The sequence below is a fragment of the Gasterosteus aculeatus genome, chromosome 7, assembly GCF_964276395.1.
Source record: "Gasterosteus aculeatus chromosome 7, fGasAcu3.hap1.1, whole genome shotgun sequence".
NCBI lineage: Eukaryota > Metazoa > Chordata > Actinopteri > Perciformes > Gasterosteidae > Gasterosteus > Gasterosteus aculeatus.
Window position 1 is genome coordinate 30,327,963 of NC_135694.1, and position 21,086 is coordinate 30,349,048.

Genomic DNA, 21,086 nt, shown 5'->3' on the forward strand with positions numbered 1-21,086 from the left:
TGTATTCTGGCTAATCCAACTCCGGTCGCGGTATTAACCGCTTGGTGCCGGGAAAGTAAGCAGGCCAAACAACGGCGTGTTTTATAAGCACTACACTACCCACAATCCTTGTGTCTGAAAAAGTTTATCACTTTTATTAATAATCCTATTCGGCGGAGAGAGAAGAACTCCAAAGGCCGTAGTGATTATTTAAAACACGCAGCACCGAACGCTTGGTTTTATAAAGCTCACACATCGACCATTTTACAATCACATGAAGACAAAGGAGACGCGACGCCGGTCGAAAAACAAATGTTTTTTGCTCTTCAAAGAATGATATCACAACAGCACCGGCTTGTTCCTACAAAAGCTATAAGAAGGGGAAACGGGGGACGTGAAACAAACGCGGTAATGTGACGCATTACTCATCTATTCGTCCCCCGATTGAATGCGTTTGGTGCACTTAGAGGAGCGTGTCCAGGCTCTCTAATGCTTCTCCTCTCGCTTCCTCTCCTGAGGACACTTGGTTAGCGGGCTGATGCTGTTGGGACAAAAGCCTCGTGCACAGTAGTGGGGTTTTTTTTGGAGGGAACCCGAGATGTTCCACAAGCTTTACCGGCTCTGCGATAAACATCTCCCCGTGTCGTCCTGGAGAAAGTGACCGAACGAAAAGTCTGCTAATGTTATTAACCACGTTTACTCCGGCAGCCAGAAGTGCGTCATTAAATTCGTCGGTAACTCCTGATGAAAAACAAGTTTACGACCGGGTTCGTTTATGCCGCCAAATCTGCTCACTGGAGCACAGACAGCTGTCGAAGTTTTTAGCGACGTGACGTCATCAAGCGCTGCCGGGGAAAAATATTTCAAGGCGTTCAATTAAAATGTAACATCTACAGAGACCGTTTATTGCGCTGCAGAGGGTGAGGGTCATCATCTGTGTCGAGGACCTCTGGAACAACAATATCTGCAACAGATATCGGAAAACACGGCGGGGAAGACGGGTCCTATCGAAGTAACGAGCCAATGAATCCAGGAGCCGACGCGCCGCCCGTTTGTTGCCGTTGGTCCGTCTCCACGACTCGCATCCATCCGCACCGTCGTCCTGCTTGTGTATCTTCGATTGAGGCTTTTCGTGGCCTCTCATTTGCGTTCTCCTCATTTCGTCCCACGCACCGGGAGAACACGGCGGAGCTGTTGGGTTCTCCGCACCGTTCGGTAAAGGTGTGAAGTTCAGCCGCGGATTCATGGTTCCATGAATGAAACACGGGGGTTCGCGTCCTTGATGAGGATATTCAAACGCGGTCACATTGCGCCTGGCGCATATTCGTGGCAAAGGCCTGGCGGCCGTCCTGGGGCTGCACGGGAACGCGAACATGTCCACGGGAGAGTCGACCTGCTGGGACGTCGGTTCTGGCCCGACGCTGATCTCACTGGGGATCCGCCTGGAAAGATCCCCGCTGTTCACTTAAACATGTCCAGTCGTCGCTGCGGAGGTCAGAGAGGTGCGCGCGATGTAAGAGGAGCCCTGAGGGCTTTTTTCACATTCATTTCTCATCTTACACGGTTTCCCCCGATGTCAGTCATACGGTTCCTCTTTGGTCACCTTAGTTCGCCCTCTCTCACAGAACGGAGACGTTTTTTCACAAATTTGTCACGGAGGTCAATCTAGGAAAATAACGTCTAGAAACATGACTCTCCTCAAACAGCCTGATCTCCAAAACCTGTTGGTAAAAATGTATTTGAAAATCTTGAACATACAAATTCGTAGTGATACATACAAAATAAATACGATGACGTCACCCTGATCAAAGTGAACGGCGACCTGCAGTCTAACCATGTAAAATAAACGTGTTACGATTGCATTTTTAACGAGAAATCAATGTTAACTTGTAAGAATAGAATACTAACCCTAACCCCCTCAAAGAATCCAACGTGGCGGAGAGACGTTCACTCAAGAATCCGACATGGTCCGCCATGTTGTCCACTCAGGGGGCGTGGTTAACCGCCGCCACTTCCTGTGTATTGTTACCAATTTGTATGTTCAAGATTTTCGTATCCGTTTTTACGAGCAGCTTTCGGAGATCACGCTGCTGTTAGGGAGATGTTAGGGATTTAAGCCAGAAGTGCGCCCCTAGTGGCGGGAATGATAATACGTGTAATAATGTTTAGTGTTAGAATTGTAGTTTGTGATGTTAGATATTATTACATTAACATGTTAGATGAAGTGAATGCAATTTGAATCAAACACAATGTAGAGTCACGTTAATCATGTAAACACTGTACACGTTAACATTCTGTCACAATGTGATGTTAAAACCTGGGGACGGATGCTAGTTGTCGTCCTTTATGGATTTCTCCCAATTTTCTCCCCAAAGAGGGTTTTTTGGGGAGTGTTTTCTCCTGTCAGGTAGTAAATGAACAACTTAATGTAAGGCAGCCGACTGAGGCAAATGTCTTGAGAATTGGACCACATGAAGTGTCTTAGATCTTATGATGAAGTGTGATGAACTGTGATCATTAATGATGTGTTGTAATTAAAGTGCACTAGTTATAAGATGAAGACAAACTATGCATGCTTTGTTATATTCACTCATTGAGGCATAAAGCCAACTGTATCTACATTGAAATGTAAATGTAAATGATTGAAAGTCTCACACAATCCTCGTGTTGGAATTTAATACGGCAGAATTCCCACCAAGTTCTGACAAGAAAATTAAAACGTACAGAGACCTGGGAAGCAATAATCCCATATTTCTCATCCATGTATCCCCTAACCAGGTGGTTGGTGCGTAAAGGTGGGGGCTGGTTCTTCTCCGGGATGGTGCTGTTTTCACCCCCACCCAGTTCATTCTTCACATTCCAGCATTCAGCTCTGAAGATTCACCTGAACACGCACGTGCTTCCTGGTCAGGACAGCAATACCACAACACGTCACACGCATGCAAGCAGAACATTTCCCTCTGAGAAGTAAAGAAAAGTGTGTAGTTCTCGTGTTTCATGGTACGGAAGAGGTGTGTCTGCAGGCCGAGTGGTGTTGCCGCAGCATCTGCAGCATTTAAAAGCTCTGAGCCCTGAAGCGCGTCCTGCTTTGTGGTCGGTTTCACTCTAAATGGACCATCTTTCGAGAAGACTACATGTTGAGACGGTAAACTCATGTTTACAATGTTTAGTGAAGGAGTAAATAGAGAGATAAGTAGAGTCCTTTTCTCATAGACGTCTATGGAACCGGAGGAGTCGCCCCCTGCTGGTCAGTCGGTAGAAACATTGTCCTTCCCCTCTGTATAGAACACAGTGTGGAAAAAGAGACATAATGAGGCAAAATCTTCACGTTCAAATCGCCGATATAATAATAAGATGTGGATGGGTTGGAATGACATCAACACATTACGTCCTTCACAGCTGAAAGATAAAGATGTGTCCAACAGCTGCACAAGCGTCGAAAATAGCACGGTACCCAACTGCAGCATTCAGGGCAAAAAGATGTGATATGCAAAAGCATTTCTCAAATGAAAATGTGCTGCACGCTTGGCTGAAGAACGTGTTTGTGAGAAAATCAATGATATGAATTAGGAAAGTGATAATGTAAAGGTGCAATGGAGAAAGGTGTGACTTGAATGAATATCCCTCCATTGTTTTCGTATAAAAACAATCCCATTTTCATATAATTGCACGCGGTATTAACTTCCCCCCACAAAGCTCCTAATTTACCACCAAGGGAGACGGATGAGGGGCCGAGAAGCCGGAGAAAGAACTTCTCCACTGGCCTATAAGTACTTCTCTAAAGGTCAAAGGATAAAAAGGCGTCTTGCAAAGTCAAATGCTTTAGCACATCATTAGCAGGGGATCTGGGGGGGCCTGGGGGGGGGGCCGCCCTGCACGCCTGCTGCTGCGCGGAGCCTCGGCACGCCGCCTCGCCAGGTCATAAGTGGCCCTGGTGGACCAGCGGCTGAAAGTGGGGGGCTGCTGTCGTTTAGTGTGTCTGTCAGCGTCGCCCCTGGAAGACGTTGTGGAAGCAAACAAGAACTGAACAATAAGATGTGCAGCTTCGTGGTCGACCAGCAACAGTGAGCACAGACGAACGAATCAAAGCCCTTTTAGATGCAAACTCATTATTCTGAGACGGTCAGTCATTCATCCGGGATGCCAATCATTATTTTGAGAAGCAACGTCATTATATTTTCAACATTCTTTGCTAAACTTCCTCATTTTTTCCGAAATAACGATAACGAGGGAAACAAAACCGTTGCGATTTTTTGGTTTTGTTTAGTCTGTCGTGTCTTTATTGTCACAAACGAGCTAGAGCTGAATTTCCATGAATCCTTGTTCGTCTGTGGCGACCCGATGGCTTCCTCTTTCATCTTCCAAATGCTTACAACTGCAACAATAATTGCACAAACACTCGCCCTCCATGTTCTAAATGTCCATGCACGCCAACGGCGAAGATCAAAGTCCGACTGCTCAGCCAAACATATTATTATATATTATAGCAAATTAAAGCTGAGTCCAGACTCGGCTTGCTGACATTGTGCGCTCTCATTGGTCGCTGTTATTGAAACGGCAACAGAATTCCCTCTCTGATACACAATGAGTGGCAAATATCACCAAATAAATAGATTTAAAATCCCCCACTGCCGCCTGCGAGAGAGCTAAAAAAAACTCTTTTCTGTGCTATTCTGCCATATTTGAACATTTACATAATGGATGCCTATACTTAAACCTTGCACCAATGTCTGAAAGCACTTTATGCGAGATAATTAACCCATTAGCCTTCTCCTTTGACCACATAATAGATCTTTCCAACTGCATACATTTGACCTGACATAATGGGGAAGATGGAAGCATTCATTTGCGTAAGAAAAGTATTGCTTTGCACTCTTTAAAAAATATTTAAAGATATTTTTTTCTGAATAAATAATTAGAATTTTGCTGATTCGGAGAAACGGTAAGAAATAAATCAGCATTTTTTTCTAAATCACCAAGGTATTTTATTTGTTATATTTGAGAAACATTTAAATAGGGAAACGCTGTTTTTCTAAATCAATGAGATAATAAGCTTGTCAATTCTGATAAAAAGCTGTTATTCTTATTTACTTGAGAGCTGGATTTCATGGAGGCAAACGTGTGCCGCCTGTTTGGTTTAATCTCGCACTGAGAAAGCTCTGCATGATGTGAGAGCAGCTGAGGCGCAGCAGCCCAAACGTCTCTTGAATCACTTCACAGTCAGTCAGAAAGCATCTCGGATGCATCATCTTACGTGACGCGTGCCACATCACGTCCACCGACGCTGCAGAAACACCGCCACGTCCAGCGGATCACAGCGGGTTCCTCCAGGTTCCTCTGCAAAAAGGGAGAAAAATCTTTATTATTTAAGACACAGTGTAATCAAAGTACAACGGGTTGCTTTCAATGAGATCGGGCTTCTCTTGGGATTTTCAGTAAACTCAATAATTTAGAAAAACAGCAGAACATTTTTCACATGAAAACTCTCCCTATTCTCATATGAGAATCACCGCAGAATTTTATAGTTGCATTGTTTTTTTTCTACGATCACATTTCTAGAATTGCCGAGATAACAACATTGTGGAATAAAAAAAAAACTAATTCTCAGACAATGATTAGATTAATTCCGAGGACAAACACGCACGATGCTTCTGCAGAAAGCAGGTGTACCACGCACGATGGCCGCGCATCACAGGGGAGCTGGCACACATAAACGGGACGCAGCCATTGTCAGTGTTAAAAGTGCCACCAGTGTTCCTCGGGTCAACCTTGATTGGCTGTGAGAATAGTTAGAAATCACAGAGCCACATTGCTTCATGTTAGACATTAAAGTCGTGTAGTCACGCTCCTATTGCCTCAACAGCTGGAGTCATAACTGCAGACGGCAGAATACAGATGTTTAAATATATCTACACATAGAGAGGGAGAGATTTTTCATCTTCGGTGGGATATTTTCCTCTCGATGAAGAGGAGGCGGGTGAGCCACTCACGTGATAGATTTGTCTGCGATGGCCGGTTTGGGAAACATCAAGTTCAACATACCCAGTATGGACAAGACCGGAAGTCGGTCACCGGGCCCTTAAAAATAAAAGCACACAAACGTTTCGGTTTCAACCCTGATATTCAGGTCAGTATATATACATCAAGTCTATGTGATTTCAGCTGGCATTCAATTAAATGCATTTTATATTAATTGTGTCAGTGATCAAATATCATAGATTTTTAGGGCTTCATCTCTGTCAGTATTTTGCCATCTTAACTCAATTCCTGGACGAACGCACACTTGAGTCTGCTTTTAACATATTCAGAGTTTAATTTTTGCTTGTAATCCTCATGTGTATATATGCACATACGCACTATGTATGTAATAATGTAAACAGCACATGCAATACTAATCAATATTCTCTCCACAATCATAACTGGGATAATACTAATTATAATGATCTACTATGCTATGCTATGACATTGCATTGCCGTGCATTTACAGAAAGAAATATTAATATTATATCCCTCTGCTGAAAAAAAAAATCTAGAATTTGCACATTTTCTTCAATATTTTACTTTGAAAGAAGTCACCGGATATGAGCTTTTACATTGTAGCCGACTTGAGCGCGAGCTGCACGTTTTTAACGTGAACACGTTTAGTTTGGAGCGGAGTTGAGGAGGAAAAAGAAAGAAACCGGACCACGACCGACGGCGGCAGTGAAGACAAGCCGCCCGGAGGAGCCCCGCGCCCGGCCGCTGGACGCGCCGCAGACCGCCGCCTCGCCTCGGCTCCGACCGGAGTTGGTGGGAGACTTGGCCGTGTTTCAGACTCCCCGGTGACGATGCTCCGCTGCCCCCCCCCGGCTCTCCGGTACTAACGCCGCGCAGAAAGTGAAGCGGAACTAGAAAGTAGCAGGACTTTTTAGCTGCCCGCCCCCCCCCCCGCCACCCTCTCCTCGCGCGGGTCCGGTTGAGTGACGGGTCGCAACACGCTGCGGTAGGTCAACTACAAAAGCGCCCTCCCCCCCCCCTCCTCGTCGCTGCCGCAGCAAAGCCGGACCCTTCTGGGTTCATGTCCCCGTCTCCTGCCCCCCCCCGCTGTGAACTGACGCCGGAGAGGTGAGCCGGAGGGAGTCGGAGCGGCGCGCGCGGTTTCTTCTCCTTCTCCTTCTCCACGTCCACCGTCCGCGCGCGGATTTTTTTTGTCCCCCCCTCCTCATTTTTTTAAAATTCCTCACTTAATAGAATTAAGGAGAATAATCGCGTCACGCAGATCTCGCTGCGGCGTCTTCTGCGCTTTTCTCATAGCCGCTGATCTACACCCCCCTCTGTCTCTGAGGTGGGGAGGCGCGCGTCATCTCCCAACTGATGCCCATTGATTTATGATTTGGTCTTTTTGGTGGGGGGCATTTATCGGCCTTGGACTTTCACCAGCCTGAGCGGGGGTACCTGTAACTTTCTTCTGCCGCCGTCTTTGCGGGTTTTCCGTCTCATACGCGCAACACTGTAGCCGGAGAGGCGCGCGCTCGAGGAGCCCCGCATCGTGCAGATACGCGCAGCGCTCCAACTCGACCCCTGCCTCGGAGGAGCCGCAGGAGCTCACCGCGTGGACTCAAGACACCCGCAGGGGGAGCGGTTTGATTTCCCCACCGCCGGCCACCGGACCAACTGGGATTGTAACACCCCGCCCCGCTGGGATTTCTGCCATGTCAGGTGCACGGGACTGCAGATGGGCCGTCCTCGTCTCTGTGGCGGCGCTTTCGTGTGGTGAGTGTCTCTTCCCCCCCCCCCCCCAAACCCAGTCTGCATTCAGCATCCAAATTGTGTTGCATAGAAGTGGTGATGCCAAATTTGTGCAGAATGCAGCTGCAGAGGTTTTGCTGCCGCTTGTGGTTGTTCATTTCTTCTAAAGGAAGATGCAAAAACACACAGAGACTTAATCCTGGTAGCAAATACGAGACCAGCTGTCCGCAGGAATGTGGTACTTTGTGGTACGTTTTTTTTTTTTTTTTTTTGTTCCTCATCTGTGAGGTTGCTGTAAGTTCAACGGTGACCCATTGGTTTGCACACATGGTGATGCACGCGTTCCCTGTGCACAGGTGTAAATAGTCCTATCAGGTGAGCGCGGCGCTATCCGCATCTGTGAGCACAAAGGACGCATAGGTAAACACCAACGCCTGCTCAAACAACAGCAAACAACAAACACACACAGTATCCACAGCTGTCTCCCACCTCCTCTTGGTTTCTTGCGTGTTTTAAGTCGTCTCGTTGGACGTGGGAGGACTCTTATGTAGCGTGTCCTACATAGAGCGACGCAGCCAAGTGCACCAAATCCAAGTCCAACATCCCAGAAGATGATCTGCGCGCATGTCGCAGTGATCCGGTTGAACTGCAAAAAACCCCCCCCCACTAATCCTTTCATATGAAACTCATCTTTTTTTTCCTCCTACATACTTTTTTCATTAATGTTGCACTGCGAGCGGATGGCGGCGCCGTAGCGGATTTCCAATCCTACAATTCACCTCTTTCTGTAAACCGTTCCTCTTAAGTCGCCCTCCCCTCGCCGCCCACCCGCCTCGCCTCAGCATTTCTTCAGCCGCGAACAAAAGAAACGCCTCGGCGTGCTGGGAGGTGGCGTGCGAGGCCCGGCCTCTTTCCCCCCCCCTCTCGTACGCTGATCCCCAGGTTGTTCATACCGATCGGCTGACGGGCTAATGGTTCAGCTTTGATGGTCTTTAATGGGACGCTCCGTCGCCGCCCGGAGGGACTTCTATCATCTCCTCCACCTGGAGGTCGGAGGTCGGGTGCAGAGCGGCGTTCCTGCAGCAGATAAGGACGAGGGCTCTTGAGATCGCAGCGTGTGCTGATGAGCTGTCGCTTATTGTGTTGCTATGATACGCCCGTGTTGTTTGTTAACAGTTGTGTGCAGTTTGAAGGTCTTTGACTTTGATGCCGGTACAAACTTTTAAAAATCAAACCGCTGATGAAGGAAATAATCATCATGTCGTCTTCAGAAAGAACATTTGAGTCGTTTCATTCCATAAAACCAGGTGACCGCTCATCCTTCCTGCGCCCGAGGCTCATCTGAGAAGGTCTCTTTTTGTCCGAGCGGCGATCCAAATCTCAACTTACCAGAATGTGAGAAGCTTGAGAAATAAATGACGGCGTCAACTGAAAGTCGGACCTTCGTGGAAACTTCCTGAACTGTAGTGAGGATTTGCGTTGAGGTCAAAGACCCTATTTCTTTTTAGAGAAGGTGAGACATCTAGTTCAGATGATCTAGATGTTTGCGAGTCCCTGTGGTCGGGACTCCTGGTCCCGGTTCGCCCCGTTCGGTGGGCGCGTCTGGGTTAACCCGGGATAAATGGCGGCGCTACACGGACCCAAGTGTGTGGAGCAGCAGCGGCGGCGCAGCACTGCATGCTGGGAGCTCCATTTCTATGGAGAACACTGAGCGGCGTCGCCTCGCGGCTGCAAAAGCGATCGATGCTGTTTCGTTGGCGCTGTCGATCTACGCCGCGTGGCGTTTAGTGTCTTATTTAGACCCAATCTGTGTGAGCGAGAGCAGCCCGGAGTCCTTTTTGTTGAAGCGCGAGCCTCAGAACGTGTGCGTAGTTCCATTTAATGAAATAATTCATTTTGAGAAAACTGACTGCGTTGGTGGATCCCGAGCTTCTCCCCCAGATGTTCCCGGCCCGCCCCGCTTGCCGTGTTTTTGGGTCGAGTGCCCTTGCGTGCGATAGCCGGTCCAGGCCACGGCCGATGCCAGAGCGTCCCTCTCCTCTCCTCTCGCCGCTGTGGAGGGAATTCTGAGGACGGCGTCCTTCGTCGGGTCTGAAAGGATCCTTTTGTGAAGCCCCGGCGCCCTCCGCGTGTAGCGTGATGTGCGAGACCTCCGCCGAGGACCTCCAGGGCCCGCCGGTGGTTGCGGCTGAAAGGAGTACGTCGCTTCTTTTATGATCGTCTCCCCCGTCTCCTCCTCCCTTTCTTGGCAGACCTTAATGTCACAAGCGCTAAAGTTCCTTGAGTCATGAAAACACGCGAGAGTGTTTTTCTGTTCTGAGCTGCAATAGAAATGAATTTACTACGTTGAATGAAAAGCACCATTTGCGGTTCGAGAGCCGCGACTCTGCCAACACAACCTTCATTGTCTCATGTTGTGTTCGAGCGCCACTCGGCATCTAATTTCATCCAGTAATCGGCGGATTAATTGATGCCTCGTAGTCGTATTAAAAGAAGGAAACTGACACAACCGAAGCAGACGACACCGTTTGTCTCCTGTTTTAAATCCGTTCACGGAGGATGAGGATGAATCCACGTTCCTCCTGTGATTTGTGGACACCTGCCTCAGGACGCCGGCTCCCCTCTTTCTTAATCCCCGTCTTTGCCGTCTGAGTGACGGCGTCTCCCTCGTCACCACGGGGGCGGTTGTTTCGTGGGGGAAAAAACGCACGTCGAGATTGTGCCGCAACGCTTCCTCGCCCGAAAAAGCTCCCGTGCTTCATCTTTGGGCTCCACGATCTGCTTCTGTTTTTACTCAACACCTCTAAACTCTGTCGCTCTATTTTTCCCTTCGCTACCTGTAGGATGTCCACGGTTTTCTTCTTCTTCAGACCGTCTTTCTTAGGAAGATGTTGGATCCTCGGCGGCGAAACCAAAAGCAGACGGAGGCCACGCCTGCGTCCTCACCCTCCCCGCCCCTCCCCCAAATCAATAAATAATGTTGTCCAGGGCTCGTCGAGGCCGCAGCCAACACATCTGCTGAGCGTACAGTTTGGATATCAGTCGTATTGATTTATACGCAGGGAAACAAACGCTTTACAAATTGGGCCGCCGCTGACTTCAGTGACCAAACCGCAGACGCTAAAGAGGCCTCTGTTGTTTCGTTGGGTTTAATTCAGACGCACACAGTCTGTGACGGGACGGGGGGACGGGACGGGGGGGGATAAGGCGTCAGTGAAAAGTGGCTAACGCGAGGAGTCGGGACGCGATCGAAAGCAGAACCCAGAAACGCCGTCTGTGCTTCCGGCTCCCGCCAGCAAGCCATCGATTTATGATTTGAATCCAAAACTGCGTCAAAAAGAAGGTGGAATCGTTGCTAATCGCGTCGGAGCTTTTAACCCATTAAAAAAAAAAAAGAGAACCAAACCGTTATTTCTTAAATTTGATTTCTACCCTGTGGAGAAAACTCATTCATTTGTCCTTTTCTCATAAAAGCCCCTTCGGCAGGGATCCACTCGCTCGGGGCAATGACACACTGTTATCGTCTTTTTTGGGGGGGGGGGGCAATAACGGATGGCCTCTTTCATGAAAGCAGACCGAAACCCATCTGTGCTCGTAAAGATCCGAGCTGGAATTAGCAGAATATTGCCTCACACAGACCAGCTCACAGCGTTATCGGGTCACTTATTTTACTTCGATTAGAATTAAAGCTTCTGCCTCCCGACTTTTTTTTTTTTGCCCCCGAGCCTCGCTGCCCGATTGAGCGACGCCCAGCGTTAATCAATTCTTTCATTCGGGTTACGTCGGGCTTTGAGAGAAACGGAATCCCCGGCTGCTCTGTGAGTCTCGATGATAATTGTACCACGTGGCTGTGACACACGATTCATCCCCCCCAAAAGAAGAGCTGCAAGCTCCACGTTTTTGGGCCCAGCGACTATCGAGTTAACACTTTAACCTCGGATGTGAATCAGACGTTTCAGTAAACACATCTCCCTCACTGTCTGCGCTAAATAAAAAATGACTTGTAGCACTTAAACCTGTCCTTAAGCAGTTATGTTAAATTAGTAATGCCCACTTCGCCCACTGGCTCTCGGGTGCTTTTTAAAAAAAATATTTTTTTATTTTTTTTTACGCCTGCCGTGCTTGCAAATTCTTCAGGAATTTCTCGCTGGCGCGTCCACGCGGCTGTTAACCCGACATTTTAAGCAGGTGACACCAGATGCACAATCCTTTTTCTTTTTATTTCTGTCTCCTCGCGTGAAGAAGCCGTTGGATTAGCGACGGTTTCCATCGTTTGGCTCTCGAAGGTAATTCAAGAGGCCCCGAGCAAAAAATGAGGAACGTATTAATCCCGCCGTCATTTAATTCACTCAAATATACCAATTAAGAGAATCTGAACAGCAAAGTGCTAATCCGCAGTGTGGCAGCGTGCGTGGAGCGAATGCCGCACAGCGGGGGGGTTTACGGCGGGTATGAATTCATGGGGATTTCTGCTCCTCTATACTGTCAGTTTTCCTCCATTTTTTTTTTTCCGTTTTACTGTATTTTTCAGTAAAGGGAGATGTGTGGTCTCTTCATCAAGCGTCCGTGTTGCGTTCAGCCAGCAGGCGAAGGCTTTTAGCTCCACGCTGCTGCTGCAGCTCCGTCCAAACTACCCATGATGCACGTTGTGCTTTCGGAGGTCCATTATTGTGGACCTTGTAATGCCGGCGAGGCAGAGCTGAAAAGGCACTTATTTGATGAATTAAATCAAGGGCCCAAAATGTCCACCGGGCTTTTTTTTTTTTAGATTCAGCCAAGGTCGCGGCGGCCGTGACGCAAACTGCAGGGCTCGACGGTTTGGCCTCAGACAGCACATCCAGGTCTACACGGGCGAAAGATGTGACAACATTCACTGTGCAAATCTGAGGGGCTTCGCGGGCCGGCGGCCTCCTTCGTCTCTGCCCGGAGGCTCGACCTGTAGCTGTAAACAAAAGGTGGACGTGGTTTACTGCTTCATCGGCAATGTTCGACCACATACATTCACCAGAGCCAGTGTTTGCTCAGCAAAGTGTGTGGGGGGGGCGGGGACGTTAGACCTGCAGTAAAGCGGACGAGGGATAATGAAGTTCCAGACTCTTTGGATCGGCTCTCGGTGATCACACGACCTTAAAGAGGCTTAGAATAATGAGATCTCTGAGGATCTCTGAGGACATGGGAGGAGTGTTTGGCCTTAATGCACAAGTCTATCTGTGGCAGATAAGCGCTCCCACAATTAAGCGTTTAGCTTAGACTTCATTATTCTAATTCTGAAATAGTGGGAATCCACTTTACCATTTAAGTTTGCTTTGCATCAGGCCAAAGGACATGTTGCATATGTAAGGCAGTATCTGCTGTAGTGGCTTGGGGGGTCATTGTAATTATTTTTTCGTCAATCTATTCAATGAGGAGAGCAGAACAAATTCCATAATTAGTGAGGAAGTTAAAGTTCATGTCCAGACTCTGGGCGGGCGGGACGAAGACGCGCTGCGTTGGGCCCCGGATAAGACGCCTTATCGTCCGCGTATTGGCCGACCATCACCGCGTTAGGCCAACGCTGGCCTCCTGCCTACGGACGAAGACTTCATTGGCCCGGGGCGTAAAAGGTTGGCTCGAGCTGAAAAGTGTTTTTAATTAAAAGCTGGTCTTGGGTTACTCTTCCTCAATGAGGTGAAGAATTAATCCAACAAAGCAAAGTGACTTCTTTTCTTCGTTCTTATTTTAAATTAAAAACTCCCACATACTCAATATTACCTTAATTTTCCTGTGCACTGTACAACAAGTCAATTTGCCATATAAGAGTCAGCCAAATACTTCATGTCCTCCGTCCTTCCAACCTCCTCCAGGACCCGACTGCTCATCGCCGAACTGAGCTTCCGTTGCTTCGTGGCGATCACGGGGGGGTCGTTGATGCCAGACGTCCGGGCCGAGAATAATTGGTGTCGTGCACACGGGGCAGAAGGCCTCGCTGCGATATCGAAACGCCGCATCGACCAGCTTGTTTCGGCGGCGTTTCTGGTACAGGAACACATGGTTGGGTTCCGCATTCAAGACAATTCTAGCAAGACGTCTCGTTTCTGACACAAACGCGTTCTCCAATTTTAGGCTTTGTCACAAGCCGGCGGTTTCTAACTACTGCGTCCGTTAAAGCGGCGGGCCGTGCAGGCATCCGTGCCGACCCTTGATAGCGTGACAAACAAGGCTGCAGAGTTTTAAATGGCTTAAATTCTAACTTGGTGGTTTTGATAAGTAATAATCTGCCTGATTTGACGTGCAGCAAATATGCTCCGACTCATAACGGGTAGTACTTTTGTTTCACTGCGCAGTGAAACCGGGGTTGCATATGAGCTGACCCCGATCTGTCTTACTGCCGTCAGTGCACTCATTCATCTGGCCGCCCGTCTGCTCCACACATTGGCGTGTGCAAATTGCGCTGATTGGCCTTGGGGGGGTGCCACAGCATATGTCTGTATGTCATGCGTCTTTGAAGCCACTGATTGCACTTCAAGGGACTGACTTCTCTGATCACTGGCGCAAAAAGGGACGTCTCGCTTTTACCATCGTACCATCTAACGATTAAGACCATGTGTTCATGTGTTAACAGGGTTGTTTTTTTTTTGTTTCTGCTTGTCAAGTCAATCGCTGCTCACTTTTCGAAAGCCACTACAAATATTGCTTCACAAGCGGCCGTCGCGTCGTAGTCGCGATCCGCTCTCTGCTGGGATGAACAGGCTGGCGGGTGTGAGGTTTGAATCATTAGTAATGGATTAGTTATGATGCCAACGTCGCTTCCAGTGAACACAAGCAGGGGCCTCCAGCTGACGCGGATCCGAGGCTTGTGCGAGGTCTCCGGCCTGTCTGACTCGGTGTATAATCTCCCGAATGACACTCGCTGTTGTGCTATTATGTTGATGGGCATAATGCAGTATTTTCACCCTCAGAGTCTCCTATGAACGGCTGATATCCCACCGTGCTTTGTGGGCCTTGATGATTAATTACTGCCAAAGTGTGAAAGTCGGCAGTCTTGTTCCCCGCTGACCTCTCGTCCTCAAGTCGTCACTTTTTTTCTTTTTTATTCTCACTGACTGCAGCAGTTCAGAAATCTAAATGCAAATGAGAAGAGATGAACCAGATAAACAAATGGCTTTTGGATGGCGCTCGGAAAAAGAAACATGAAACGTGGGATCAGATTTTCCAAATTAAAATGCATCGAGCTCGCTGACCGGACCATCAAAACCGGGAAATAAGTCATTTACTTACCGTCTAAAAACTGAAGCCTGACGGCATTGTTGGGAACCACGGGTCTAATCGGTGCCACGTGAATACAGATAAGTACGATGAGCCGATGTTTGCTGTGGGATTTTCATACTTAATGAAACATTATTTATAGCCCTCGTCTCCTCTTTGACGGAGTAAATCGGTTCGCTGTCACGGCCACGGGCGAGAACACGGCAATAAAAACTCTCCGCTGCAGAATCATTACGAGCGCTCGCCCTCTTGTTCCGCTCAGATGTGTCGGGATCCGGAGACGGAGCGTGATCCTCCGATGAATGATGGGAGGTCCAACCCCCCCCCCCCCCCTGAAGCAAGCGGTCCACCCCCACCCACGGGAAATCAAGCGGGCAGCGAGCCGGGGAGCGAGCGCGGGTTCAGGCACCTCCACAATATTCCGCTCTGTTTTCAGAAGTCCTTTTTCACGCTGGTTCTCCCTTGGCCCCCCCGACATGCCAGAGGTGAGCCTGTTATCCCAACAAATGGCGTGCTCTGGGGCGGAATGGCGCGGTGGACTCCCCACACACCTAATGACGACTGGAGGGGAGGGATGGAGGAAGAGGGGGGAGTACTGCTCGGTTTATGATCCCCAAACGCCGGACACGTGTTTGATGTGTCTTGGCCCGGGCCGAGGCCCGACGCTTTGGCCAACGCCAAAGTAGTTTAATTAATTCAAATGAAACCCAATTCGCTAAACCATAGTAGGAAATGTCTCGTCCCTTCTCGGTTAACCATCAGTCCCCAACTTATTCCGCTGAGGAAAAGCTCCAAATTAGCTCATTTCAGGCTGGAACGTTTCCTGCCCTTTTTTTACTTCATCTGGTGCGGCTCTTTCGTGCTGCGTTCAGGCTCACGTCCTCCCAGCCGAGGCGCTTTGTTACCGCTGTACGAGTTTTTTCGGGCGAGGGGACCGCTGTTCTCACTCGGGGGTGCACTGGATCATAGAAGTCGTCAGGGTTTTTAATCACGGAGGAGATCGGCGCCAGAGGAGAGGATGGAACCTTCACTTCACTGGCCGTTCCTACGTTGTGTGACCGTTGGTCCCGTTGGACCGGTGACACCCGGACGCGGTCGCCTCCGTCCCCACCGTGCGAACGGGTGCTTCTGGGAAAATAATAACGCTTGGCGGGAAGGTCGTCCTCAGTCTCCGGCTCCAGCGGCTGCCGGGGAAGGTCTCTGCAGGAGTGTGTTTGTGTAGTCGCGCGTGTGGTTGCGCGATGTTTCCCCAGATGGGTCCACGAGGGGCCAGGAGCAGCGCGGTGGACGTGGCCTTGCCGCAAACCACGTTCCTCTGGGCGGATGTCGCATGCAGAGACACACACACACACACACACACACACAGCTCCTGCAGGTCCAGATGAGCGATGACAGGTTGTCATGAATGAATAAATATATTTATGACAACAAAATATACACCGTACCAGTCAAAAGTTTGGGCGAACTTTTGACTGGTACGGTGTATATTTGCTTTGCTTGGTTCGCAAAGTATCACGGTATCATTTGAGCCATATCCTTCAATCCATTTTGTTTTAATTAACTGGTATTTATTGATTTAAGCTCAAACTGGAATCCAAGAAAACTCTGCATTGGAAATGACAACGCACAATTTTTCGGGACCTCCTCCCCGCTTGCGCTCGGTAAAGATCTTATCGTGTTTATCATCGGCTAATTGGTGCACCTGGATCTGTGGCTGCCAGCTTTAATTGCCTCCCACAGGTCTCCTAAATCTCTGAAGTGCATGATGGGATTCATCAGGTGCCAGGTTTAAAGCGGAGATCTGTGTGGGGAACGCAACGAGGTCGAGGCTTTTCCCCTCTACGTCCGCCCATGAAAGGTGCCTCTGGCTCGCTCCCACATGCTTTTGCAGATCAAACACGGTAAAGTAACGATTTCCATTTGCACGTTGTGCACTAAAACAGTCGTCATCGGCATGGATATTATGAGGAGCATCGCCGCATTTCACCAAATAATGTGCATTAAAAGTCCTCTAGTGGACGACCTCATTGGGTTGAGACGTCTGGGTTGAGTCTTTTGTCCAGAGTTCCCTGATAAAACCTGATGGGTTGTGATTACTCAAATTTTGCATCAGAGTTGATGAGATTGAAGACGTAGAAAACGCAAATCCTTTTCTGACATTGCAGCAAATGGCGAATAGTTGAAATTATTTTTTTAAATTGGAAAAAAACAGCGATTCCGTGAGCGAAAAGCTCTGACTCACCAGCTTAAATTGGTCGTTCCCTTCCTGTCCCGGCTCGTACCTTTTTTGAGTTAAACCCCCGCGATGCAGAAGATGACCAGACACTCTGAGGATGGAGGGCGGCAGGAGGTCCGTCTCGGGTACCCGCCATTGATTTTCTTTACTTGTTACCTGCAGAGATGGACTCAAGTGATTATCGGGGAGATCCTTGTACTTTTGATCGAGAGATCATCTTTTGTTATTGTGTTGTCATTATAAATGCAGTTTTTATTCTGATTGCAACAAAAGCAGTTATCATATCTGCTGCATGAGCGCAACTCTCGGGCCTGTGTTCCTCCGTCCGGTGAACCGCTAATTGATCAGTTGCTCTCATTTGTTTATTTGGCGAAAGCCGCCCAACGAGTCCTGAAAAGGGAAATGTTTGTGCTCCGCTTGCACACATCTGGCCTTCTGCGCCACTAATGGACTTTAGTGGCTCGCGGCGCTCCGCAGGAAGGCGGCCAGGTGCCATTCTGTTATGAGAGGTTTCCAGGCTGCTGCTTCTCATCGGCGGTTTCGTGTCTCGCGGCCGTTGTCGGTCTTCTCGTGGTCACTTTGCAGCGCTGCGGGGCGGTTTTTGGACGCTCTTTGTGGTCCCGATTTCATGCTCCTTTTTGTGGTCATTTTGCTCTTGTGTGGTTGCCCGTTTCTTTTGGGACTGCTCAGTGACACATCTGGCGTTCTATTTGAATCTGCGCAGTGAGCTCAGTAGCTCCTCAATCTTCGCTCAAGTCAAACCAAACGGTTACACAATGAGCTCGCAATCAAACCCGTCCGCTGCAGTTAACTCGGCACTGATCCTCTCAGCTGAAAGGACCGTCTCCAGCCGCCTGCGACAGACACAGAAGTGTATTCAATACACAAGTGCTCATGTATGTGGTGCGAACGTATCTGTCATTTAACTCCCTAATTAACAGCCAGTCGGCGGTTGTATAATTGTCTGGCTACACGGACGCGGTTCAAACCTGCTGCAGCCTCTTCAGTGGATCACTCCTAATGCCATAATTATTCCACATTTATGGTTTGGCAACCAGGATGTGCTGAAATACCTACATGGCGCTTTTTGTATTCTTTAAAGATCCAGTGACTGGCTCATTTCGAATTGTTAATCTAAATTGTAGTCAAATTCAAAATGTTTTGGCATATTTAGTATCAACGTCACATTTTAACATAATTTAATGAAATGTCCTTTTTTAATTTGACCACCATTTGACCGTGATGACGCTGAAGGTCAACGCAGTGAACCGACCGGGCGCCGTCACTAATTACCTGTGTGCTGTGAGCCGCCATAATTGCTTGAAATAAAAAAAAAAATTTGACTGATTAGTTGCAATAATTAGGACCATTGATAAAATGTGAATGATGGCGTGCGTATTAGATTAGCCGAACCCTCGAGACACCGTTTCAATTAAAAAATGAAATCACAGAAGAGTCAGTTTGTTAATTGGAACGTATTCAGCGAAGGTCCCCGGTGCACCTGTCCAAAGGTCCAGACTTCTGCTGGCTGCTTCATTAAAAACGCGTACGGCCTTTTCGGAAAGGGGACGTTGAAGACTTTAAAAATAGCCGACTCGACGATCCCAGCGGTGGGATGTCGCCGTCATCTCGTCCCGCCGCGCACATCGCAGATCTCAGCGCTTTGGTCCACCGTCACGTTCGACGCCTTCAAAAAAACACCAGCATCAAAAATGCATTTTGGAACTTGTTCATGTTTTATTTAATTTCTGCGTTCACCAAATGTTTTTTCGCCGGTCGCTCCTCGTTGTTCCCGAATCCGGTCGAAACCGAAACAGCGTCCGGGCCCGCGGCAGGATGGACTCACACAGCCGAGGAATCGTCGATGGCCGGTGACCGGCAGCGGCCTTCGGGCGGATACAAACTTCAGCGAGTCGTGTTGCACGAGTCCAACTGGGAGGGAACAATCGAGATCGGCACCCGGGGGCTGTTTTTAAAAGCGGCCCGTGGAGTCGAAAGCGGCCCGTTCCAATGACGAAACGGACAGGACCTTGTACGCCGCATGCCACCCAACTTTAAATGAACCTACTGAGCGGTTTTGGTGCGAGTCCTCGGCGGAAGGGACGGTTCCCGCTGGGATCAAATCGTGCCGGTGGAAAAACGTTCCCTCCGATACTTCGGGGGGTAAACGGGTACTTCCTGTAATCCAGTGAGCTCCTCCTGCCCCTCTGCACGATTACTATGAGCCACAATGTGAGTCCTGCCTCCCTCTCAAATCCTCTCCACCTCACTGTCCCTCCCACCCCTCACCCTGCAGTCACTGCCTGTCCTAGATTTATTGCCCCCCCCCCCCACCTCCCCCGTCCTCCCCCACCTCGCTCGTTCTCCCACTTGAGCTGCTTTCTCATTTTCTCCCACACTCTTCACAAGTGATTTTCCGGCACTACGTCTGCTGTAAATCCCACCGCAATTAGCAAACAAGTAGACTCCCTCACGACGGCGTCATACCACGGTGGTGTGGTAATGTTCTACACCAGGTAAGCTCCCCCCACCCCCCAACCCCAGAACAATGCTTGTCCAGAATCCACTCCTCAAACGCACAAAGCTCCCTTAATCATCCTCGCCTACGGGACGATGTTAAAGGTGCGGCGCTCTCCACCCGAAGACCTTGGTGGAAAACGACTGAGGGAATCGCCCAGCGAGCCCCGAGGCACGCGGCCCCAAACGCCCTCAGCTGGTGAACGCCAACGGGAAGAGAAGCGCGGCGGGTTCACCGGTGGAGCGACTCTTGATTCTCTTGAGTCGCTGTGTTGTTTTCTTCCATCACGTCGCTCTTTTGATTGTTTGATAAAAAAGCTTATTGATTCGCGTGGCTTTTATTGGGACCTTTTGTGGGGTTTTTGGTCGTCCAGGCATGCGGGCGAGGAAGTACGCGCCACCTCTGCCGCTTTCCTGCTCCTCCTCTGATGGACGGCTGCGTTTTATAGGGCTTCTATCCAATTTGTTTCCTTCCATTCGCCCATTTGCACGCACACACCAATGGCAGCAGGTGCCACCGTAAAGGTGCTGGCCGGGACCACTGGAAGCAATTTAGTGTTCAATGTCCGTCCCAAGGACACTTTGAATGATGCGTCTCGATTTGTGTACTTCTGGTAGTACACTTCTATGTAGTACACGTCGCACTTAGTTTCCTCGTCCGAACCGGCATCTGTTTTTGAGAAACGTTTCTTTTTGACTGAGGAGGAAAACTGATGGAACAAGTGAACATTTTAAAGTGCAAGTCAATGAGCAGATGAACCAGAAATACACTTTTTGGGGAAAGGAAATGTGGGTCAGAATCTTTCCGCTGGTTTGATCGTTTTAGTTGTACAACTCGGGCCAAATATTCCCATCACAGGACTTAGTTTCCTCGTGACGCTTTTTCAAGTGAACACATTAATTCATTGACCCCCAGAAAAGGGCCGCCGGCTACCCGGACAGCCGTTCACCACTCGCTGGCTCGTTAGCGCGTTAGCACGTTAGCTAGATGGCTCGTCGACGTGGCTGCCAGTGTTGCCACCCAGCTGTACCCAGCATGCAGTTCGGCGCGGTCATTTTTTTTAGAAATGTACAATTATCAGTGTTACAAATTGTTTGTGTGTCACAAGCTGTTGTGTCATCGTTAAAGAGTGTTTGTTGTGTCATCGTTAAAGAGTGTTTGTTGTGGGTTTTATAAACGTATAAAGACAATGAAAAACTGGCTCCGACCGCCGCTTACTCAGCGATGACGTGAGACGTGAGAGATTCACACCGAAAAACATACGTATACTGATGTACCACCCAGCCCATATTTACATGTTATTGTTAAAATAATCTGTCTGAGTCTTAATTGCTCAAAAAACAACAACAACAACCATATTTTCAGTTTTGGGAACGAAAA

At 48.8% G+C, this 21,086-nt stretch overlaps 1 protein-coding gene and 1 long non-coding RNA gene across 3 annotated transcripts in view; one reads left to right on the forward strand and one right to left on the reverse strand.

Annotated features, from left to right (window-relative positions):
• Nucleotides 1–1,954: 1,954 nt before the first annotated feature.
• Nucleotides 1,955–6,771, reverse strand: LOC120822565 (uncharacterized). Of its 2 annotated transcripts, XR_013468407.1 has the most exons (4): nt 6,665–6,771; nt 5,970–6,057; nt 5,234–5,316; nt 1,955–3,256 (listed from the first exon to the last, which is right to left on the reverse strand). It is a non-coding gene; the product is annotated as an uncharacterized LOC120822565 (long non-coding RNA). The 2 variants fall into 2 exon arrangements; XR_005712697.2 differs by lacking the exon at nt 1,955–3,256 and having other exon boundaries at nt 4,940–5,316.
• tmem132e (transmembrane protein 132E) overlaps nt 6,576–21,086 on the forward strand; it is a gene marked incomplete in the record, with an annotated part of 169,441 nt that continues 154,930 nt past the window's right edge. Inside the window, 1 exon segment of the mRNA XM_078106951.1 lies at nt 6,576–7,731. Coding sequence (XP_077963077.1) covers nt 7,671–7,731 — 61 coding nt within the window.